The following is a 23447-nucleotide window of genomic DNA, read 5'->3' as shown; positions in this document are numbered from 1 at the left end:
AAGTAGGTGCTTTAGACCACTGAGCCATCTCTCCAGCCCATGGCCATTTTAAAAGTATCCACCTATCTCATTTTTGCAATAATTTTGCTATTTTTTTTGGGGGGAAGGTATTTTTAACAATGTTTCTGTTTGAAATACCTCCAAGAATGCACACCTACCTGACCCTTCTTTCCTAAGTGATAGGATTCCTGGTAGTTAGAATATTACTGGCAAGTGAACCCGGCCCTCCTGGATGGGTGTGTAGAATACAGAACTGGGAGCTGGTTTCATCTCCTCAGGGTGCTCCATGGTCCAGGCCATCAAAGGAGCACAGGTACCCACAGCATCTGGGTCTCTTCACTCTTCCCTCCCCACCATCACTCTTACCTCTGCCCTTACCACCCTCCTCCTACCCTGCGTCTGTCAGAGTTCCTGATTGTGTGCAACAGAAATAGATTCTGCTGATCCTGAGAAGTTGGGAGGGGAAAGTCAGGGTGCATCAGTAGGGGTGGAAGGGTTAGTCTTGCTCTCAGCAGGGCTGCAGGAACTCCGGCCAGGATTCTCCACAGGGATGGCACAGGGAGTGAAGAGGCCCAGGGTTCTATTCCCTTGTGTTGCTTTTGTGGAATTCAAATCTTGATTGTGAGGTAACTGTGGAGGCACCTTTGTCCCAGATGCTCAGGGCCACGGGCTAAACCATTCCCAGTCACACAGTTCCCAATGCTCGCTGCTCCACAAAGAACATGAGGCCCTTTATCTTTTGGTAGGAGAAAGGTTTTATTCCAAGCTCTGCCCAAGATGGCGATGCCTTATATTGCCACAAATCACCATCTCACCTAGGGTAGGTGTGCAAGGGCCTTTTATGGTAAAGACAGAAGAGAAAGAATCCAACAAGACAATATACAGGCTTGCTTTGTCTCTCTCTCTGCGATCTTCCACTTCCTCCATGCCTTGTAAAAATTATAAAAACTGAACTTTAAAGTTCTCATGCCCCTATCTGCATATTCTGTCCATCACCTGGGCTGAGGAGAAGAGTGGGTGGTGAGTATCCACTGGCCTAATAAAGTTGGAGCTCTAGTGGGAAAAAAAAAAGATAACTTTTAAAGCTCCATGTTGCCAAGACCATTACATCCTGAGGGCCAGGAAGGTCCCAGTGTTTGTTGCAAGGAACACCCAGAATTCTACTCCCAAGAGCACAAAACCCAGTGGAATCAAGGAAACTCCTTCCAGACACAGAATTGGGAAAAAGAAAAATGAGTGTTGCACCACAAACACAGTAATAATCATAATAAATATCCATCACATACTCTTGTGTCCACACTCCCAGACATTGAGTTCTTCACATTCAGATTGGCCCCTGCTGCTGGGGGATAGAGTAGTGAATGGCCAAGTGAAAGCGAGTCTCTGGTTGGAACAAAGCCTGCCACAACCAGGAGCCAACTTGTGCTAACTCAGCTTCCTGAATTTTATTTCCATCTGACACCTTGAGGTTCAGTCTCAGTGTCCAGACATGAAATGTGATCAGTTCAGGGGCAGCAGCGGTATCCACCAATTTTCTTCGAAATGTCTCTCCTTCACCTTCTAGAGCTTTGTTATGGGATTTTCGGACTTTACAGTAGGTGTGGCTTTTTGTTGGCAGTTTTTTGGTTTGGGTTTTGTTGTGAGGTTTTGTTTTGTGCTGTGTTGTTTTGTCTTGGTTTGGTTTGGTTTTCACTGATTCCAAAATGTAATGACAGGACTGTCAACAAATGTGAGGGTTTGGAGAAACCCTCTAGAAATTTTCATTCTCCCACTCCCTGAATCCACTCCCTATTCCTTTTCCCTCATAGAAATTTTCCATCGTTTTCTTTTATTTCACTTAATGACCTCCACCATGTTATTTTTATTTTAAGAAAACTCACTTTGAGCCATCAATGTGTCTAGATTGTACATAGTAACACTTGTAAAATAATCACAAAGTGAGAGTCTGCATGAGATCAACTTGCTCGTAGTGAAAGAAAAATGCATTATTTAACCAATAAAATCTGAACTTATGAGAATGATCTTCCAAAGAGGGATGTTCGGGGTATTACTTGATCATTGACCAACCCTGTCATTGCAGGTAAAGATGGCCTTGCAACAGGAGGGGTTTGACCGAAAGAAGCGAGGGTACAGAGACATCAATGAGATTGACATCAACATGAATGATCCTCTGTTTACAAAGCAGTGGTACCTGGTAAGCAGCTGATACTTCTGACATTTCTCATGCCCCAACCCTTTGTAAAAAGATGCATTCCTGTTTCCTCCTTAAGCGGGGGGCTCTTAGCCAGCATCTGTCTACAGGAGCCTCTCCGTGCCGGCCAATGTGCAAGGACTTTTTGTCACCTTCTCCCCTAATCTCCTTTCTTCTGCAATTGCTATATAGCCATGACCTCCTAGGGTCAAAGCTACTACCTATGGCAGGTCACAGTTCACTAAACTCTACAACATCTTACCCAAATATGAGTGAAGGCTTGAAAAAACACATCAAAGTCAAATCAAAGGTCCTGGAGGAGTAATCCGGGATCCTTAACACGTAATCAAAGGGCAGTAAGATCACAGGCTCAAGGAAAAGAATCTGGTGGCTGCACAAGGGTCAAGCAAGAGCACTCAGGGTCTAGAGTAGCGAAAGTAGCATCTTAGTGCTTCTTGCAGTGGCAAGAAATCAATTGCCTTAGACTGAATCAATACAGGACTTCGGACTCTGACACCAGTCTGTCTGGTGACAACAGTATTTTCTTTCCAGCAGTCCCTCTTGATCCTTGTGGATTACTTGGGTTTTGTTTAAAAGAAGATCAGGGAATCCCTGTGAACCTGAACTGTAGGGCGTACTGTGGGGGACAGTGACTAACTTATACATGAAAATGAAGCTTCATTTTATTTAAGATTAAAAGCTGATGACCAACAGAGAAAACTAAGTCACAGCCGTGTAGACTGCTAAGGATGCATTGTAGTTTTGCTCCTGGAGCTTCAGAGCTTAGACTATGCCTCATGCTTTTTTTTAACTTTTTATTAATTTATTTATTTAGTACAGGGTCTCACTATACAACTGAGACTCATAGTGATCGTCCTGTTTCAGCCTCCCCTGTTCTGGGATTATAGGAGTGCGCCAGCATGCCTGGTTTCAGTGGCCCAGCTAGCTGGACCCAGGGGGTGGAGCCAGCAAGGCATGTGGTGCCGGGGAATTAAACTAGTCCCTGTGCTTCCCAGGCAGGCCCTTAGACCACCAAGCTATCACTCAAGCCTGGTCATGCTTTCTTGACATGGAATTCTCAAAATCCAACGTGGATAACCGAATGAGTTTATGTTCACTAAACAGGATCTGCTAGGTTTGCTGCAGTAACAGTCTACAAATCACAGTGATTTGCTACATGATCAAAGATTCATAATTCTTCAAGGACTCAGGCTCACCAAGCTCCATCTCAATCTCAACTTCTTTTGCAATCACCTTAGTGAGGAAAAGTGGCAGATTGGATCCTGGCTTTTTTAAAGCTTCTTTGTGGATGTGACAAATGGCTCATGAGCTCCCCTGCCACTGACCAAAACTATTCACATGTCCATTCTTACTTCAAGGGAGATGGAGACAGATAGCCATAACCTGAGTATGACAAACAAAGAGCATTAATTTTTATGAAAAGCGCAAATGACACTCATACAATAGCCACCGACCACTGTGTGGCTTAAAGCTCTGACTTTACTATTTATTTTACAAACTGTCTTTGAGAAAATCTGCACAAAAGAAGATATGTGCAAAGAGAAGAATAAGCATAATAATGTGATTTTTTGTCTTCCCTTTTCTTTCTCAAGGGGGCTAGGGGCTTCGTTTTTCAGCATTAGAACTTGTATGAAAGGTGGGGGGCACTTTTTGAATTCAGTTCAACAAATATTTTTGAGCAAAACTTACTATGTTGATACTAAAAGAGCTTCCTCTTAGAAATGACACTGTTGGGCCAGCCAACTAGCTCAGTGAGTTAAAGCGCCTGCAAGCAGGCACAGGGGCCAGGAGTTCGATCCTGGGCCTGTGGTGCTGGCCCCGCCCCCAGGGCGCGCTGAGAGGGCATGGTGGTGCACGCCTATAACCCCAGCTCTTGGAAGGCTGTAAACAGGCAGATCACTACAAGTCCAATCTAGTAGTGAGACCCTGAATACTCTGTAGACCTTTCCCTAAAATACAAAAAAAAAAAAAAAGAAAGAAAGAAAGAAAGAAAGAAAGAAGAAAGAAAGAAAGAAAGAAAGAAAGAAAGAAAGAAAGAAAGAAAGAAGAAAGAAAGAAAGAAATGACACTATTAAGACTGAAAAAATATTTAATAAGGATAACCCAAGACAATACATGCTAAATTCAAAACATGATTATATAACCAAGAAGCCCTGAGAGCATACTTTTGATTCTGAATCAGGGAGGATCTCTCAGCAGTGGCAGCTCTAGGATTTCATATAGAATGAGGCTAAACATAACCATCTAGCTACAGAAATGAGGTGATTGCAGCTGCTTTTGTATACTTACATAAAACTTAAGGCATCAACTGCTTGTGTGAAAAAAATAGAGAGAAAAAAAAACTATAAGGAAGTGAAGAGACCTCAGAGTGCTATTTCATGGAAATTTGGTGCTTTGCTGGCCCTCAGACACCAGGTAGCTGCTGAACACAACAAACATCTACACATATGCTTCACTTCACCAAACCAATCAGATTCTCTGCTTTGACTTTTCTATACCAGATCAACACTGGGCAGGCTGATGGCACACCTGGCCTTGACTTGAATGTAGCAGAGGCCTGGGAGCTGGGCTACACCGGGAAAGGGGTAACCATTGGGATCATGGATGATGGTGAGTATTTCAAACTCTTTGCACCATTTGGAAGCAAGTGTGTCCTTGCATGCCTTCTGATTAGGAGAGTCACTGCTTCAGAGATGTTCATCAGAGACACAATAAGCATCTCTGATTCTAGGCCTGGTGATCATGCTGCACCGTGCCCAAACCCTCCCCTTCCTCCAGATCAATGGCCACTACACTTGGCAATGACATTAACAAATATTTTTGAATGAACAAATAAGAAATTAAACAAATAGCAACTGCCTGTTAGTCAACCTTAATTTCTTATTGAGCCACAAGTTATATTTTATCTTTAGCAGTGTTCTAAATCTGTTTATATTTACCATCTATTTACCAAGAACCATGCTGTGTGATGCAGCAGCCACTAGCTATAGATGGTAGCTTACGTTTTAATGAATTAAAGCTAAGGAAAGTAAAAAAGTTCAATTCTTCAATCACATCTGCTTCATTTCAAATCGTTTGGTTTTGTTTTATGTGGTAGTAGAGATCAAACCCAAGGCCTTGCTGATGCTAGGCAGGCTGTCTACTGTGGAGCCACAACCCTGGCCTGTCGTTTCAACTTCTTATGGCCACATGGGCTATTTAAACTGCTGAAATTCAGCCCAATTCCATTTCAATCATCATAGAAAGTTCTATCAAACAGTGTGGCTCTAGATCCATGAAATAGCTTTTGAGTAACAGGGTCAGGGTTTGGGGATATTTGGCTTTAATGCTACTTTTAGAATGACCCTTATAAAGCAGCCTTTGGTAACCTTTTGTTATAGATACAGCCTCTGTATTATTCTATAGATGCTGTGTGCCTGCCAGAGATTTCATGGAGCTTTATTTTCTATAGTTTTAAGACTTGAGTTTCTATGGAACGACTTTGATGAATTGGTTTTTTCCATTTGCACGTGTCATTGCCTCTGGCCAGATCCTGTAGAGTCACCATCAACCTGTGGTCATTTCATGGGGCTGAGCCTCTGTCCCTCCTAAGCCTCTTGACCCCCAGGTGAAAGCACCACTGTGCATCATGGATCTAATTACATGCAAATGCTGTGCAAAGATGCAATAATGGAGTCCAGCCTTTCTGAAGATCCTCAGAGCACACTGTGTTGTCCACAGCAAGGCTTTGAAGCTGTGCTGACAGAGGGAACAGGGAAGCCAGCATGCTTAAAAGTCTGTGCTACCTTTGCTTGGGGCCATTGAAGAGCAACACCCAAACAAAGCCTTGGTGTGTTGCTGACCCATGTGATGTTTTGAAGCAGATGCAAAAGAGTCCTCCTGTGGCTGAGGGCTCACAGAAACAAAGGATCTCTGCACAAAATTGTGCATGGCCAGACATCTGCAGCCTGTGAGTGCCTTCTCCTGACACACTGGCTGGGAAACCTTTCCAAATCAGTTGAGGCCAGCTCACACAAGAAAAAGGTATCTAGATTTGATGACCAATTCCAACAACTCTCTAGTGGGTGTCCTCAAGCCATCAGATAGCTCACCCTAAATGACACTATAGTGACAACACATGTACATTGCTCTTATGAAGCCTCCAGCAGAACTGTATCTGTCCATTTCCAAGTTCTTAACTGTATCCCTTCCTTGATGCTTCAGAAAATCACTCCTGACTCTTCCATGCTAATAGACCAAATGCTTTAGAAAGTCCCAATGGTATTTCTTGTTTGATATTTCTTCTGCAAATCATGGCCTTTGCAATCCCCAAAAGATGAACCCTCTGCCCATCCCCCAACTAAAACTCCTGACATCTCCATTGTTTTCATCATCTACTGCTACAAAATCAACCTCCCCAAAATTGAATTTAAAAAAGAAAGAAGGAAAATGTTATTATCTTACTGTGTTATGATCTTATCTAGCATTCTGTGGAATGCTAGAGTTCTGCTGCTGTCTCCCTGGGGTCTCTCAGGCACTTGGAGTCAGAGACAGGTGGGGCTAGAGTCCACTGAAGGGTGAGACTTTCTTGTTCTCTGGGATCTCTCCTTCCCAGAAAACTGGTTGGATTTTGGACAGAGGCCTCAGGACTCCCAAGAGTAGGGGTTCCTAGAGAAAAGTGAGGGCTCCAATTCTCGCCGAGGCTGGACCTGCAGGGGCAGCATCCCTGCCATTTCTGCTGGATGGGGTTCCAGCATCCTCAGTCCAGAACTCTAGGGGAAGCTTAACAGATCCTGCCTCATGGCAGAGAGAGGCCAGACACCGAGATAGTGCACTGCATAGCTAGTGGCTGACACTGGCTACCAGGGAAGCCCCACAGGAAGCGTCAGAATGAGTGACTACATTGTAATTTCCTCTCCTGTGGCCTTAGGCTTCTCTCAAAAGAGTGGCTATAAATTCTAGATTGCATTGACAGGACTTCTAGGGAAATGGCTTCGATGTTTACAATGTCCCTATCTCAGGGCGTTCCTACTACTATTACAAAACACCTTAGACTGAGTAATTTGTAGATCATAAACATTTGAGCTGGAAGCTGGCAAGTCCCAAAGTGAGGAATCAGCAGATTAGTGTCTGGTGAGGGCCCCTTCTCTGCTTTCACAATGGCTCCTCATCTTCAGCTCCTCCATAGCGGATGAGCATAGGACCAGAACAGGAAAGAGCTTGCTCCTTTATAAGGATGCCAGTCCCATCCATGAGGGTTTGGCCCTCAATGCTGAATCACCCCTAAAAGCTCTATCTCCATGCCCCTTTTCCATGGAGATTAAGTTTCACCATGAATGTGGGGAGGATGTAGACCCTCAAACCATAGCCTTCCACCCCTGGCCCTCCAAATTCATATCCTTATTCAGCAGCTCTAAAACTTTAACTTGTTGCAGCACCACCAATTAAAGATCTCAAGCCCAGAGTCTCATCCAGATAATATGTAAATCAAGTATGGGTGAATCCCTGGGTACAAGTCATCCCAAGGCAAATTGCTCTCCAGCCATGAGTCTGTAAAATCAAGTTCTAATTCAGTGGTGAGAGTGGAATAGGACAGACATTCTCATTCCAAAAGGAAGACAAAAAAGAGAAAATAAACAAGGGGTCATGGGTCCCAACTAAGTCCAAAATCCAAAAGAGCAAACAAGAAAGCTTCAGGCTTGAGGATAGCCATTTACTCCTTGACCTACCTTCTGAACTCACTGAAGTGGGGTCATGTGGACCTGAGTCTCCCTCCAACCCTGCCTCATGGCTTTCTAGGACCCAGCCCATGCAGCTGCTCCTATGGCTTGGAGTCCTGTGCCCAGAGTCACATGTTGGCCTCTCTGTCCTTCTGAGGTCTGGAGAGCAGTCTGTCTTCTAGCTTTGCAGGACCTGGCCCTCATACAGTTCTCTACCATAACTGCATCCCTGTGGTTGTCTGCATGGGCCTTGAGGCTCTCTGAGACATCCTTTATAATCTAGGTAGGGATAGCCCGGCTTCTGCACCCCGTGGAGTTAGCACTGCATAGATGCCACCAAGGTGGCATAAAGCTGCCAAACCTTCTGTGGAGAGCCTGAGTCAAACTGTGGCCTGCTTGAGCCACAACTTAGCAGCCAAGGAGTGCGGTCCCCAAATGCATGAGGCATAAACTTGAGGTTGTGCTGAGCAGTGAGGCTTGAGATCACACAGGTACCCCGGGCTCTCTTTTGAAGCCATTCTTTCTTCAAGGCCTGGGCACTCTGTGCCCCTGCTGAGTAAGGCAGTCAGGGAGATCTCAGAAATAGCTCTGAGCTCATTCGCCTCTGGTCCTGATGCATGTCATTGTGCTTCCTTCCAACCACACGAGAGTCCCTATTGAGCATCCACTTGGTCACACCCCTGCTGCCCTCTCCTGAGCACATATTCTCATTCCACACAACCAGGCCAGGCTGAGGCTTCTCCAGTTCTACAAGTCCTGTTTCATTTTTAATCATAAATTCCACATTTTACCGTACACAATCAGGAGAACCTGAGCCACAGCCCTGACTCTTTGCTAGGAGAGTTCTTCTGCCAGATGTCCTAGCTCATCACACTCGAGTTCTGCCTTCTCTAAATCACTAGACCAGGGACTCAGTCCCACCAGACTTCTGCCCCTCTATAGCAAAGACTCTGTTCCTCCAGTCCCCAGTACCTGATTCTTCATTCCATCTAAGACCTCTTCAGAATTGCCTCTATTACCCATTTTCTACAAACACTCTCATTACAACACCTAGAGAGTTGAAGAAGATCAGGGCTCCCCATCTAGTTCTTTCCTGCTGGACCCTCACCAGCCTCACTCTTTGTGTTCCCTTCAGAGCCATGTTGGCTTTTTGTAACTTTTACCTCCAAATACTTCCTTGTTGTGTCCTCACATGGCTGAAAGACAAACAGGCAAAAAGAATGAAGGCACTTTCTTTAGCCTCTTTTCAGAGATCATTAATTACACCCTTGAGCATCCCCTCAAGACCTACTCATCTAATGGCCCCATCTCATACTATTACACTGAGAATTAAGTTTCAAAATGAATTTTGGATGGACACCAACCTTTAGACCAAAGTGGTGCCTTTCACAAGACCCTTCTCTTTATCCTAGGGAGCAGCCTAATGCTTAATGTGTGAGCAGCTGACTGTCCCACAGGAAGCCTGTTTATACTGGCACCTGGCCTGGCTTGTCTGACCTGTGCCTCATTTATTGTCACCAAGATAGCCACTCTCTGGGAGAGCCCTGACTGAGAAAGGAGGAAGAAGTTAGAGCGGGTGTGTTGGTCAGGGAAGACACAAAAGAGGCAATTCAACAAAAGCACATGAGATAATGAGTTCAGTTTATTATACACAGATCCAGAGAAAAGAGACTTGCGCAGTTCATAGGGCCAGAAATAAAGGGACCATTGGCAACGTGCATACTGAGCCAGTGGACAGGAAGCAAGGGACCTGGGAGCCAAGGCCTCTGTCAGGTCTAGAGCAGCACCTAGCTGATAGCCCACAGGGAGCTGCAGGGCATGGGCTTAGAAACAAGGAGCTTGAGTGTCACGGAGTCACATGGTGACTAGCAGTGGTCACTGCAGCTTATCTGCCCAATCCTCCCATAGAGGGCATAGCAGCCAGTGGGGCAGGTCAAGCAGATGGCAGCCAAATGTCCCATAACAAGAGGCCACCAGGAGGCAGCTATATATGGCAGATATTAGACTGACCAGGCTGAGAAGATGGAAGGAGACAGAGTTGGAAATTACAGCAAGAATCACAAAGCCCTGCTTCTGGTAGGAGAAAGTTAAGCCTATACTCAGAACAGAGCCTGAGATAAAATCTTACAAATTCACTGCATTGCACATGGGCTTCTTACACAGCCATCCGCTTTCCCCCCAAAGTGAGCATCTAAAGGGACTGATGGAAGATGACTGGCCTCTCCTGGATGAGCCCTGAAAGTCCTGTAGCCATGTCCTCTGCTTCTACTGACTGACACAATTACAAGACCACTGAGATGGAAGAAGAGGCCATGCACCCAGATGTCCAGGAGAAGCATGGCTGTGTCACCCTGTAGAAGAGATGGAACAAGCAATTCAGGGGAGCCATCTTTGCACACACAATATGTGCATCAGGCCCATTCCTCAGCAAGACGTAATTCAGTAGGGTGGATGGGGGCCCACAGGGGCAGCTCTCTTGAGAAAGTAGAAGGAACTGAGCCAGGGCCTATCCTGCACTGTCACATATTTCAACTGTTAACATCCTGAGTCAGAATATAGAAAGGAGCTCCTTGTTTCTTCTCTGATGTTTGACAAACTATCAGAGCTTCCCGAGAATTTGGAGTAATGTGGATTAGACTTCTGAAAACATTCAAATTGATAGCAGGATATCAATGGCTTATGAGCAAAAAGGTAGCCCAAGGGGCTGGGGAGATGGCTCAGTGGAATAAGCGCTTCCCTGGCAAGCGCAAGGGCCTGAGTTCAATCCCCGGTTCCGCCAAAAAAAAAAAAAAGGTAGCCCAGCATTTGTCACTTGTGGGTGTGCCACATTCCTCATGACTGGCCCATCACAACTCAGGTGAGCTGAGCTGTGGTGTCACAGTGTGACTACAGGTAATTGTACAGCACAGGACTGGCTAAAACTGCCTATCTTTCTAGCATCTGCGATATGCCAGGCATTTACTGTTGAAAAATGAGAGTACAATAATAATGTAAGAATTAAAAAATAAAGAAGCTAATTAAGAAATGAGTTCAGTATATTTCACCTTAAAAGAAATCAAATACACCAGAACATTAAAATTCTATCTGGTTATCAAATTATTATTTTCATTCTTTACTTCATTATTACTTTTCTGAATCATGTCTATCATTCTTCACAGTTCTAAATATATTTTCTCAGACCCAAGTCTCTATTCATTCTAATGTAACACTTAGTGTTCCCTTTAACCTAATTAAAGAACTTATTTTAATTAAGCTAAATTTATCTTGTAAGTCTAATTTTCTTCAGATCTCAAATTATCTCCTTCCTCCAATATTTTCCTTCCACAGAGAAGAGATTAGTAATTCTCAGAACACTTTTCTCCTAAATTCCACCCTCGGAACAGGAAGTCATGTTTAAAAAATGACTTCCTATTAAAAAGTATCGTGTATATCTGTGAGTCTTTCTTTAAGCCTACCTATCTGCTTAAGAAAATTCTCCAATGAACTTAAGCAATTTTAACAAAGATGTAATTTAATCTCAACACTACATTCTAAGACCAAGTAGATTTTTAAAGCTGTGTTTGCCCCCACTTTATCTCATTACTCTGTTGATGGTGGCACCAATGATGACAAGGGATAAAACATGTGAAGGATTTTCCACAAGCTGAGCCCTCAGTGAATTGTCTCTGACTCTGAAAACCACCTAGCCTGGTGAGCTATGGTCCCACTTCAGAGCTGAGGAAACCAAGGTTCAGAGAACCTGTGCAGTGTTGACAGGGCCCAAACTCCAATGGAACTGGGTCAGGTGTACCCACAATTGTGCTCATTCCTAATTCCACCCACATCCTAAACTGGCCAACTGTGAATCAGGGTGAGAATGAGAATTGACAACATTGAAAATCATGAGTTGTGTTTTTAGTGGTATTAAGGGTTGAACCCAGGGCCTTTACACTAAGCCACATTACAGCCCTTTTGCCATTTTTGATTTCTTTTTAATCTTGAGACTGAGTCTCTCTAAAATGCCAGATTTTCCAGGCGGAGCTTGAACTTGTAATCCTCCAGCTTCAGCTTCTCAAGATGCTGAATTACGGGTGTGCACCACCCTGGAAGGCTTAAAACCATTAGTGTTTAAAGCTTCTGACTCCTTCCCTTCTTCAGAGCTGGGAAGGGAATGGAAAGAGCAGACTACCCGGCTGCAGGTGGGAAATGACTCTCAGATACTCTCCTTCTGTGGCTCCCACTCCAGAACACATCTGTGTTCCCAGAAAGAAACAAAAGAGATTTTCCTCTTCTTAATAATACCTCCTAAGAGAGCTTCCTTTTTCTAGGGCAAAGCCATAATAGTGGCAGAGGCTTAGTGTATGCAGCAAAGACACAGGCTATGGGAGGCACTTAATGATATTTTCAGAGCCTAAGTGTTGTGTCTCAGTACAGTTATTAAATGCAGCAGCTGCTGGGCTCAGCACACACATGCATTAGTTCCTTTAACCCCTGCCCTCTTCTCACCTCCAATAGTTTGAATAAAAAGCAAGCACAAAAAAAGTCAAGCAGCCTGCCTGAGGTCCTGCTGCTAGTTATCAGAGTAGCCTGGAGTTAAACACTGGTCTCTGGCTCCAAATACCTGCTCCCAACCGTTGATTGCTATGCTAGGCGTCTTCAGGTACCTTCGCTGCCCCTCCATCTCTCTGAGGGCTGGATGCTCAGATGTGACTGCTGTGAAGATTACAAGGTTTCGCAGACCCAGATGAGAGATTTCCAGTGGCCCTGATGTTGCACACTGACATCTGATAGGATCCTGCAGTGCTCCAAGCCTAATTCTACCCCAGGAATGACCCCTAGGCAGTGAGACAGACCCATATTGGAAAGAAAGCCCCAGAGTCCTGAGGAGGGACTTGAAGTCTCCGCTCCCTGGAAAGCCACATCCTGGAGAGAGGTGCATCATGTGTGGGACTCCTTGCTGGAAACCATTTGCCTTTTGTTAATGGCTCTCCTTGCCCTGCTGTGTCCCTCTTATTTCAGTGGAGAGCATGCTCGCCTAATGCATCGATGCCTGGTCCTGTTAAATAATCATCACTCTTTCTCCCCAGGGCTGGCTTCGTTTCCGAAGAAATGCCAGCTGGTGCTTTAGAAATGTCAGCATTTTTACAAATCTCTTTTAGATCCCTGCCTTGGTGAGCTATCCGTCTCACAGTCACTAAGCCCCCTTGCACTGACAGCTATGCCAGTGTCTTCCTGGGGCCCAAGCTCTAATTGGCCTGGCTCCTCTCCAGGGTGTGAAGGTGGCTGTTTCTGCTCCCACCTGCAGCCAGCCCGCCCACAAGGGCAATGCCTGCTCCTCACCCCTGAGACACGGCTCCAGGCACCAGCCCCACACAGAGGCTCCTGGACCAGATTTCCTAAGGATGCAGTGGCAGGTATTAACCTGCGGTTTCTGTGTTGTGGTCTCTTCACAGGGATTGACTATCTCCACCCGGACCTGGCCTCCAACTATGTAAGTAGGAGCGGGCTTCAGCATGGAGAGCAGATGCTTTACAGTGTCCTGATACACAGGCTACTAGGAACACACTTGAGTACACACACATGCAACCCCATGAGCAAATATAGTCACACACTCATGGAACACATGCATGTGTGTACCATCAGACATAGGTATGTGCACGCAGAAGCCTGCATACACATTCACACACACACACACACACACACACACACACACACAGCCTATTTTGGTATTAGGCCAAAGGCAAAGATCAAGGCCAAGGTTTCCTGAGACGAGGCCAAAGATACTGCAAGTTTGAAAGAACTGAGTGTCAAGAAAAATCAGTGCCGGGAGGGGCAGAGAAGACAGCTGGCAGGTGCAGGTCAACCCCAGTTGCATGGATGGGAGAAGTGGGTCATGTGGGTTCCAGTGGGACAAAACCAAATCCAAAAGTCAAACCCTGCAGCAACACACCATGCAACCCCTGCTGTGTGACAGTTAGGAGCTCTGTCATTTGCTTGTTTCTGTTGGTTGTGCTCACGTCACATTGACCACACACCTTCTGGGTCCTTTGCAAAAGTGGGTCTCCTTGTGTCCTTGCCAGCTTCAGGAAGCAGGGTGATGGTTTTGTGCTGGCTGTATGTCTTATAAATCTGCAAATCTTCAAATTGAGCTGAGAATCATTCCAGTGTTAAAAAACACAAAATGAATCATTTGCGCCGTTCAATCATTACAGCCTCTGAGAGAAAAGACAGCCGCTGAACCCCTTCTGTGTTCCCAGGGATGATAATCTGATCTCAGAAAGAATACAGTAAGACCCTGCTTGGGATTTGCACACCTGGCCCCTCTAGGCCTTTCTTCCCCCTGGATCCCCGTGACTGCCTGTCCTCCTGGTCATCCACCCTACCGCCACAATGTGTGGCGCCGTGGTCGGCTTGCGTGGCTGTCTGCACATCCTCCTGACCACGGCCCTACTAGTGCCTCCCCTGTTCTGCAGTCTCCTACATCACAGGGTGGGGGTCTGAGATGTCTCTAGAGTGGGAGGTTCAGAACAAACTGTGTTCCAAGGCTCTGCAGTCCCGCAGAGGCAGGGAAGGGACATGGAGCAGCAGAGCGGATCAGCTAGCCCGGGAGGGAGGGCTGCCTTCCGCACAGAGCACTGGTGCTTCCCGAGACTGCCACAATCCCTGGACCCGGTGCCTCCCGCAGTAGCCACACAAGAGTCTGCTGCTTCCCAAGTGAGTTAGTTGTTCCAAGGTGCGGTGGCTTCCCTCCCACACCCACAGCCCAGACTCAGAAGGCCGAGGACACTGAGACTGACCTCCACACCCTGCCCTTCCCCGCTCCCAGCCCAGGAGTTTCTAGCAGTTTCATGCCTCCTAATGCCAGTTGTCAGGTTCAACAGAGACCCCAGCCAGGCACGGTGTGTGTTGCTGTAGCCCCAGCACTCCAGCTGACTCGTGGGATCACAAGTTGGAGCCCAGCATGGGTGATTTAGCAACTTAATGAGACCCTGCTTCCAAATAAAACATAAAAAGGGCTGGAGATGCGGCTCACAACAAAGCTCACTCTCCAGTCCTGCAACTTTGAGCAGGAGCAGGGTTGGGCAGGCCGAATCGCCTACAAGAACTCTCCCAGGGCACTGTGGACCTGCAGGGGCAGCACTGGTGACAGTGAGATCTTCTGGCCAAAACCCTCTTCTGAGACTGGGAACCGAGGTGGTCTCACAGAGGGCCAGCTCACCTCAAAGGCGTCAGAACCACACCAGGATGGGCTCTGGGCAGTCAGCTCTTCTTTCCTTTATTTCTTTTCCAAAAACATTTTCCCTAATTAAAAAACAAGTACATGCTCTCAGTAGAAATTTTGGAAAAGCATAAAGCAAATTAAAAATTAGCCATAATACTACTATTCTTCATATTCTGGACTTCGATTTCTATGTGTATGTTTTAAATGAAATTCAACTCATTGCATAGAATGTTCACTCATCTGCTTGATATGTATGTTGGGAATATTTTATACTATTAAATATTCTCCCAAGCATGATTTTAAGGGCTCTACAGCATTACCTCATGCTGTAATTTATTTAAACATTCCACGCCCCAATTTCTGGAGGCTTGGGATATTTCCAGTGGCCTCCTCACTAGGCGTAGGCTACAACATTGGCATGACATTGGCCCTATAACCCACTTGGGAGAGCTAAAAGAACTGGAAATATACATTTTTAAATGTAAATTCTCCCATCAGAGCTGAGGATTTAGCTCAGTGGATCCTGTAGGTAGTGTCACCTTTGCATAAGTGGCATAATGGCTCAGCTGTGGAGAGCCACCAAGGGCCCTTCCAGGGAAAGGTACTCTGCAGAGGTCCTCAGCAGCAGACTCTGAGTTGGAGTTTATTTATTTGGAAAGTGTCCCCAGGAAGCAGGGGTACAGAGAGGAAAGGAATCAGAGAAGGGGAGGAAGCCAATAGGCACCATGTGGGTAAGAATATTGCCACCAAGGACAGCTGGACCTGCACCCCACTTGGGAAATCTAGTGTAGGATGTGGGTGTCTGGCATGAGGTACATGGAGGCTGAGGAATCTGTACTCCAACTCCATCAGGCACTGCGGGAGCCTTGGCCCCAGGGGATGCTCACAAACAGCCCTTCCTCCTCCACCCAGGCTTAGGGACATCTCTGGGCAAAAAGTCATGGGTGCAGGGAGCTGGAGCTCAATGGGGAAGGGAGGGTACCAAGGATATGATATGTGCAGCAATATCTGCCCTGGACTGGGTGCCTTGAGAATCTCTTGAACGATTAGTGAATAGAAATACTCTGTGTTGGTGAGAAAAGAAAGGAAAGACTTCTTCATGAAAAAATGAGGATTTCACCCAAGGCTCTTCAGAAAAATTTCTTCATCAAACCAGGCAAAATGTTCCCCCAAACAGAATTATTTTCAAAGCTTGGTAACTTTGCATGTTAAAGGACAGGGAGCAGAGCATGCCAATAGTTCAGTGTTCTTTCCATTAAACCAAGCATTAAAATCCTTTGCAAAGTGTAAATCAATATATAAATGTAAGTCATTAGTGTTAATGCAATTCAACAAATCTACTATATTGAGTCTGTTAAGCATTAAGAGCAAAGGATAATAACAACTACTTGTATTATTATTCTATTGTTCTATAATTCTATAACTAGATTTAATATGCAGGATCCAGTCCCACTAGGAAATACTCACCATTCCTAATAATTAAAATTTTACCATTTCCACTTCCATGAAATGAGTATTGTTGGCCAAGAGACTACTTTAGACCAAGTCCAAATCAGATCTTCCATGACCTATCTTCCCTTTTCAAACAGACTGGATAACTGCAGTTCAGAGCACTGCTGTGTTACCCCCAACAGCACCCATGACCTGGGGGGAAGAGGGAAAAACAGATGTACGATAAGATGCACGGCCGGACACATGGTGGATAAAGGTTGGGAAGAACATGAGTGCGGGAGATGTCCGCAGGTGAGGCGGGCACTGATGAAGGTGCATCTCCTTGCTGTGTGGCTCCCAGGCCAGTGATGACTGCAGGTTAACTCTTAGCCCAGCGTGGAGTCCCTGGGTAGAGCTTGTCTTCATGGGTGTGACTACACCTTCCTCAGCTCTCTCCGAGAAAGGTGAAGGAGTGACTGTTAAGCCTATAAACCCAAGGGGACCTTCTACTAGGTGTCAGGGAAGTTTTCCTAGGAAGACTATAAAAGCAGGACTCAAAAACAGGTGCAGTCAGTGCTCTATGCCCACTAGTCCAGACTGAACATGCCCAGAGATCTCTTTCTTGTCATTCCTCCCTATCCAATACAGTATAACAGCTGTCCACATGGCATTTGCATTATATTAGGTATTATAAGTCACCTAGAGATGCTGCACAGTACACAGGGGCTGTGCACAGTTCATAGGCAGGTGCTACTCTGGTTACATAAGGGACAGGAGCATCTGTGGATTTCAGCATAGAGGAGACCTAGCACCAATCTTTCATGGATACCGAGGCACAACTGCACTTCCTTTGGCTTTGGATGGAGACCCCAGGAAGCACCAGAAGGGGAGAGGGGAAGTGGTGTTTAAAAGCAAAGGCAGTCACAGGAGTTATTACACAAATTGCCACTGGGGACAACAGGGTTTAATTTCCCTGAGGAGCTCCAGGAAGCACTATAGCCAGTGCTTGCCTCGGAGTTACCCACCAACTCCCGTCAAGCACTGGTTTGGGGCTTCTCCCCAGAATATGGTAAATGTCTCATGTACATAAGTATAGGGAACAGCACAGTATCCAACCATGTGGAAGTAACAGTGTCCCCACATATGCCCCGTGCCTCTACCAGCATCGTTAGAACCACATGCCCACTGGTGCAGAAGGAGGAGTGGTACATGGAAAAAAGCTGATCTGACTTCCACGCAGGGAGCTTGAGTCACCCTGACCACAGTAAAAAGCAAGACCGCCCAGCTTAGCCCACCAATAGCAGCCAAACCCTGGGAAAACCAAAGAAGCAGGCAGGCCCAGGCAGAATCAGCAGGAGTGCCCCACCCAGGCCACCAATACGAGGCGCTTGTTAGTAGACACAGGTAACACAGTCTAGTATTTGTGTAGCACCTGTTACTTTTGCCCAAGCGAGATGCCTCTCAGTGCTGTGGTTGCACTTGATGCCCATTCCAGCCTAAGGAGAATCCAAACACTTCTTGACTTACATTGGAAAGCATCATAAGTCAACAGTGCATGTAATTCCCCTAACCTACAGGACACCCCACTTGCCTTAAATGTACTCAGAACATCTCATTAGTCTATAGTTGGACAAAATCATCTAACTCAAACTTATTTTATTTTAAAAAGAAAGAAAAAAATGTTGATTATCTAGTGTAATTGACTGAATTCCTGCACCCAAAAATCGTGGCAATGATACTGCAGTAGATCTAGGATGTTCCCTCACAGCCATGTGGCTGAGGTGGATTGGTGGCTGTCTGCCACTCCTTATCACCATGAGAGAAGATTTTGTACCACTATTGCTAGCCCAGGAAACATGATCCAAACTTGACATTGAAAGTTGGGCTTCTATTAAATGTATATGGCTTTAGTGCCATCATGGAGTTTAATGCATAAATTGAACCATTGTACATCAGAGAGCATCTGTGTAGATTTCCAGTCCTGCCCTAGACCCCTTACGCCCAAATCTTTAGTGCTATGGCCTCATCATGTGTGTTTGTTTAAAGCTTTTTAAGATTCTCATGATTAGCCTGATCAGTTCTTTGAGCATTTCACTCCTGTATTCAAGGAATCACTCATTCATAACACTATTCAGTGTATGACTGCAACCCAATTACATCCTAGACTCTGTAGGACAGTGTTACTTTGCACATATTTTGTATCCCTATCAACACTTACAAGTGCTAAGCAGGACTTTAATAAATATTGATTAAGTTGCATTGAATATTAGCTCATCAATACTATAGCAAAAACGAGCTGCTAAATCTAGTCATCTCTGGGCCTCTATTAACCATGACTAGAAACTGTGGCACATACAACCTCCACTTCTTCACTCTCAACCAACTCCTAGGTGGGTGACACCACTAGATCCCCACAGCGCATGACACATGGAGAATAGAGGGCCTGGGCCCTCTATGACCCCCCACAGTGACAGGCCTGGAAAGGATAGGATTCTAAAGGTAGTAGTCCCTGCAGGCTACTTCCTCTGTAAAATCAAGAGCCCCTCAGGATGATAAGAATATAATAGGTTCCAAGATGGAAGAGGACAAATTGGCTCTTTGGGTCTTTTCAAAATTCAGAATGTCACTGATGCCCTGGAGTTGGTATTTCACCAGCAGACATCCCTGTAAGGGCAAGCAGCTGCCCCCAGAGACCTATACTTTTCAGTTCTTCTGATGGTGCTGACCATGACCTCTCTGGGGAGGGCCCCAGGGAGCCAAAGGAATGGCTCCTGTGCTAACGAAATGGCCCTGGAGCTCAGCACATCAGGTGGCAGGTGGCAGGTGATCACTGTGATGAAAGGGTGACCATTGGAGACAGGCACAGTGCTCAGGCTTGGATGACTCAGCCGCCATCAAGAATTAATCACACGCGTTGCTCTAGGCTTTTAAACCTATGAATATTTAAATAAACACATTAATACTGCATAAGAAATTGGGGCTTAAATAACCTGTGTGTCTTACTGAAAAGAGAGCCTGGCTTTTGTTCAAAGTACTTGTGAATCCTGACTGGATCATAAGGCACTTTGTCACCAGGGGGCCAGACTGAATCCTGGGATGAGAATGTTTTTCGCAATAATTTCAATTGATAGACTGTACTAGTCAGATGACTATCATCTGACATAATCCATGTATTGGAAAAACACTTTGTTTTACAGGGACATCTTTTAGCATAGAGTGGGGGAAAATAGAAATTATTTAGTGAAATGAAACACCTTTTTTGGTCCTAAAATACAGCAATAAACAAAAGAAAAAGAAAAAAAAATCTGCTCAATTTTCCAAATTGCTTAGTTGACTCCGCTTGGTTCTATGAACACAGTCAACCCTTAGGAGCCCATACTGACCTCCTACTATGTGCAAAATGCTATCCTGCTGGATGTGATTAACAAGTGGAAACCCCAGGCCCTGGCCTCTGGAAGTTCACTTGCAGATGTATATTTAAGTTATAATGCTCAGTATATCTAGAAAGTTAAACACCAGCCACTTGAGAATACAGCAGAACAAAAATGAAAATCAAAAAAAAAGGAAGAAGAAGAAAAACAAAATCGGCTCCAAAGTTAAGGAAGGAAAGAAACTTAGATCTTCAACAAAGGGGCCAAACATGCTTCCTGGAAGAAAGATAGCCTCTTTAACAAATGGTGCTGGAAAAACTGGCTCTCTGCATGCCAAAAACTGCAACTTGACCCAGGTCTATCACCATGCACTAAGCTAAAGTCAAAATGAATTAAAGAGCTAAACATTAAAACAGAAACACTAAATCTCCTGGAAGAGAAAGTAGGAGGAACTCTTGAAAACATAGGAGTAGGCAAACAGTTCATGAACAAAAATCAAATTACAGGGGAAATACTTGAAAGAATTGACAAGTGGGACCAACTCCTATAGAAAGAAATTACTAGCAATTTGGAAAAAAATCTTTACTAATAAGCACTCAGACAAAGGTCTGCTCTCTAAAATTTATAAAGAACTAAAAAGCATTAGGGCCCCAAAATTTAAAGACCCAATCCAGAAATGGGCATTCGAGGGGCAGGGGAGATGGCTCAGTAGAATAAGCACTTCTCTGGCAAGCTCAAGGCCTGAGTTCAAAGAAGGAAGGAAGGAAGGAAGGAAGGAAGGAAGGAAGGAAGGAAGGAAGGAAGGAGGGATAAAGACTGGAAATGAACTTGTTTTCTCAGATGAGAATAGCGTGAGAGTGCATTGGTCAATATGATACTGACGGATGTGTGATTGGATTTTCATCTACAGAGTTGCTACCACCAAGAAGTTGGGACTAAAAGTGACCCAAATAAATAATGTATTCATCCCACATTCCCTAATTCACAGTGACTTAAAATCCAGGATAATGTCTTTCAATTCTTCACTCATGAGAGAATTAACTGGGACTCTCATTCCTAAGGTAAACATTAATAGGAACTTTTTCTATAAAGACATAATTAAATTAGTCTTGGATGGGTGGATGGGTGGATAAATGGTGAGCTATAAAAAATTATTTATGCTACTGTAAAAATATTTAGCAATTGCTTTTCTCCGCTGCCATCATTTCCTTTTTATTCTAACCACCAAAGTATACTCACTGAATGCCCAAGCTATGAAATATTACATTGGCTTTTCTCTTGGGGTTTCTACCTCAGAGAACCCAAAATGGTTAGGTGACCATGACTTGCTTAAGACAGACCTTTCACATAATTAATTTGACAACTGTTTCTTGTCATAGCTACAATGAGAAATACTACACCTATCATGGTGACATCCACTTCTGTTCTTCCCATTTCTTCACATTATACTTGCCTAGGAGCCACAGGCAGTTACCAATCAGCAGGGTCCCAGTGGACATGTCCATAGGAGCCCAGCCCAAAGGTGGTCCTTGCCAGAGCAAATGTAGATTGGATTTGGATGGAATCGTCTAACTCTAGTTTTCTGAAATGATAAGAAAGGCCCAAGCCTCAATTAAGAAAGCACAAACCCTGAGCCATGGAGTTGTCTAATGCATGCATGTGTAGTTACGTTGAATCATAAATTCTACAACTTTCATTTCAAATAGAGTCCATTCTCCCCTTCTAAAGCTCTGTATAATTTTTCCTTGAAGAAAAGCCTTTGTGATAGACAGAATTCTGAAGTGGCCCCTAAGATTCTCGCCTAGTATGAATACTCTCTCATTGTCTTAAAATGAGCCTGGGCAGGCCATATAAATATGACAGGATTATTATTCCCATGATTAGATTGCATTATATGGCAAACCAAAGGAATGCTTTTTAAATATCAGTAAGGTTCCTAAACATTGAACTTAAGCTAATCAAACAGAAGACCTTTCCGAGTGAGCGGTGTCTGGTGAGGCCTAGGCATTGATCCTGCGGAGATGCTTCAAAGCTTAACTAAAAATGACTGGGTCCCCATGAAGCTGTACTATACCCAAGTCTACCAGGAGATTTGGATAGGAGTGGGGTTGATGGGCTTCATTGCTTATAAAATGAGAAGTGCCGATAAAAGAAGCAAAGCCTTAAAAGGTTCAAGTCCTTCACCTGCTCACAGTCACCGTTAACCAGCTCTTGAGTACACATGAGATGAAGCATCAGTCTGCCTGTAAATTTAAGCAAGCTGTGTTAGATGGGAGCACAGAGTGTCACTGTACACCTACATAAGCAGTGTTTACTCTGAAGCTTGAATAAATGCACCTGTGACATGTACCACCACCATTGCCCTCCACCAAAAAAAAACAAAAATGGGAGATTCTCCTGGTTGAGCCTCAACTGATCAAGTGAATTCTTTGAAAGAGGATAAGCAGACTAGAGAAGGAAGACATGAGATTGTAGAGAATTTCAGAAAATGGAGAGATATTCCATGCTCCTGGATAGGAAAAACCAACATTGTGAAGATGGCCATACTCCCAAAATTGCTGTACAGATTTAATGCAATCCCTATCAAACTACCACCAACATACCTCACAGACCTAGAGAAATCATTCCTAAAATTTATTTGGAACCAGAAAAGATCTAGAATAGCAAAGGCAATCCTGGGCAATAAAGACAAGGCAGGAGGCATTACAATTCCTGACTTGAAATTATACTACAAAGCTACTGTGATAAAATCAGCATAGTACTGGCATCAAAATAGACCTGAGGATCAATGGAATATATTAGAAGACACTGAAGCCCCTGTGAACACACTCAGTCACCTTATCTTTGATAAAGTGGCCAAACATACTCACTGGAAGAAAGATAGCCTCTTTAACAAATGGTGCTGGAAAAACTGGCTCTCTATGTGCCAAAAACTAAAACTTGACCCAGATCTATCACCATGCACTAAGCTAAAGTCAAAATGAATTAAAGATCTAACATTAAAACAGAAACACTAAATCTCCTGGAAGAGAAAGTAGGAGGAACTCTTGAAGACATAGGGGTAGGCAAAGAGTTCATGAACAATAATCAAATCACATGGGAAACCCTTGAAACAATTAACAACTGGAACCTCCTCTTACTGAGAAGTTTTTTCACGTCAAAAGAAATTACCAACACAATGAAAAGACAACCCACAAATTTGGAAAATATCATGACAAATAAGTACTCACACAAAGTTCTGCTCTCTAGAATTTATAAAGAACTAAAAAACACTAGGGCCCCAAAATTTAAAGGTCCAGTCCAGAAATGGGCATCTGAGATGAACACACACTTCTCAGAGGATGAAATTAAGGAAGCGAATAAATATATGAAAAAATGCTCCACATCACTAGCCATCCATGAAATGCCAACAAAAACAACACTGAGATGTCATCTCATCCCAGAAAGAATGGCTATCATAAAGAAATCACCCAACAACAAATGTTGGAGAGGCTGTGGGGGAAAAGGAACCCTTCTCCACTGCTGGTGGGAAT

At 44.5% G+C, this 23447-nt stretch overlaps 1 protein-coding gene and 1 pseudogene across 1 annotated transcript in view; both read left to right on the top strand.

The window, feature by feature from the left end:
• The window catches only part of Pcsk2 (proprotein convertase subtilisin/kexin type 2), a 273661-nt gene that overhangs the window by 156490 nt on the left and 93724 nt on the right, over positions 1-23447 (top strand). Inside the window, exons 3-5 of the mRNA XM_004635605.2 lie at positions 2081-2194; positions 4714-4822; positions 13344-13381. Coding sequence (XP_004635662.1) covers positions 2081-2194; positions 4714-4822; positions 13344-13381 — 261 coding nt within the window. The remainder of the gene's footprint in view (positions 1-2080; positions 2195-4713; positions 4823-13343; positions 13382-23447) is intronic.
• Positions 21936-22118, top strand: LOC105742780 (annotated as a pseudogene).

The sequence above is a fragment of the Octodon degus genome, unplaced genomic scaffold (assembly GCF_000260255.1).
Source record: "Octodon degus isolate 3935 unplaced genomic scaffold, OctDeg1.0 scaffold00073, whole genome shotgun sequence".
NCBI classification, from domain to species: domain Eukaryota; kingdom Metazoa; phylum Chordata; class Mammalia; order Rodentia; family Octodontidae; genus Octodon; species Octodon degus.
Note: the sequence above shows the minus strand (reverse complement) of the source record. Positions and strands in the feature narration are given on the sequence as shown.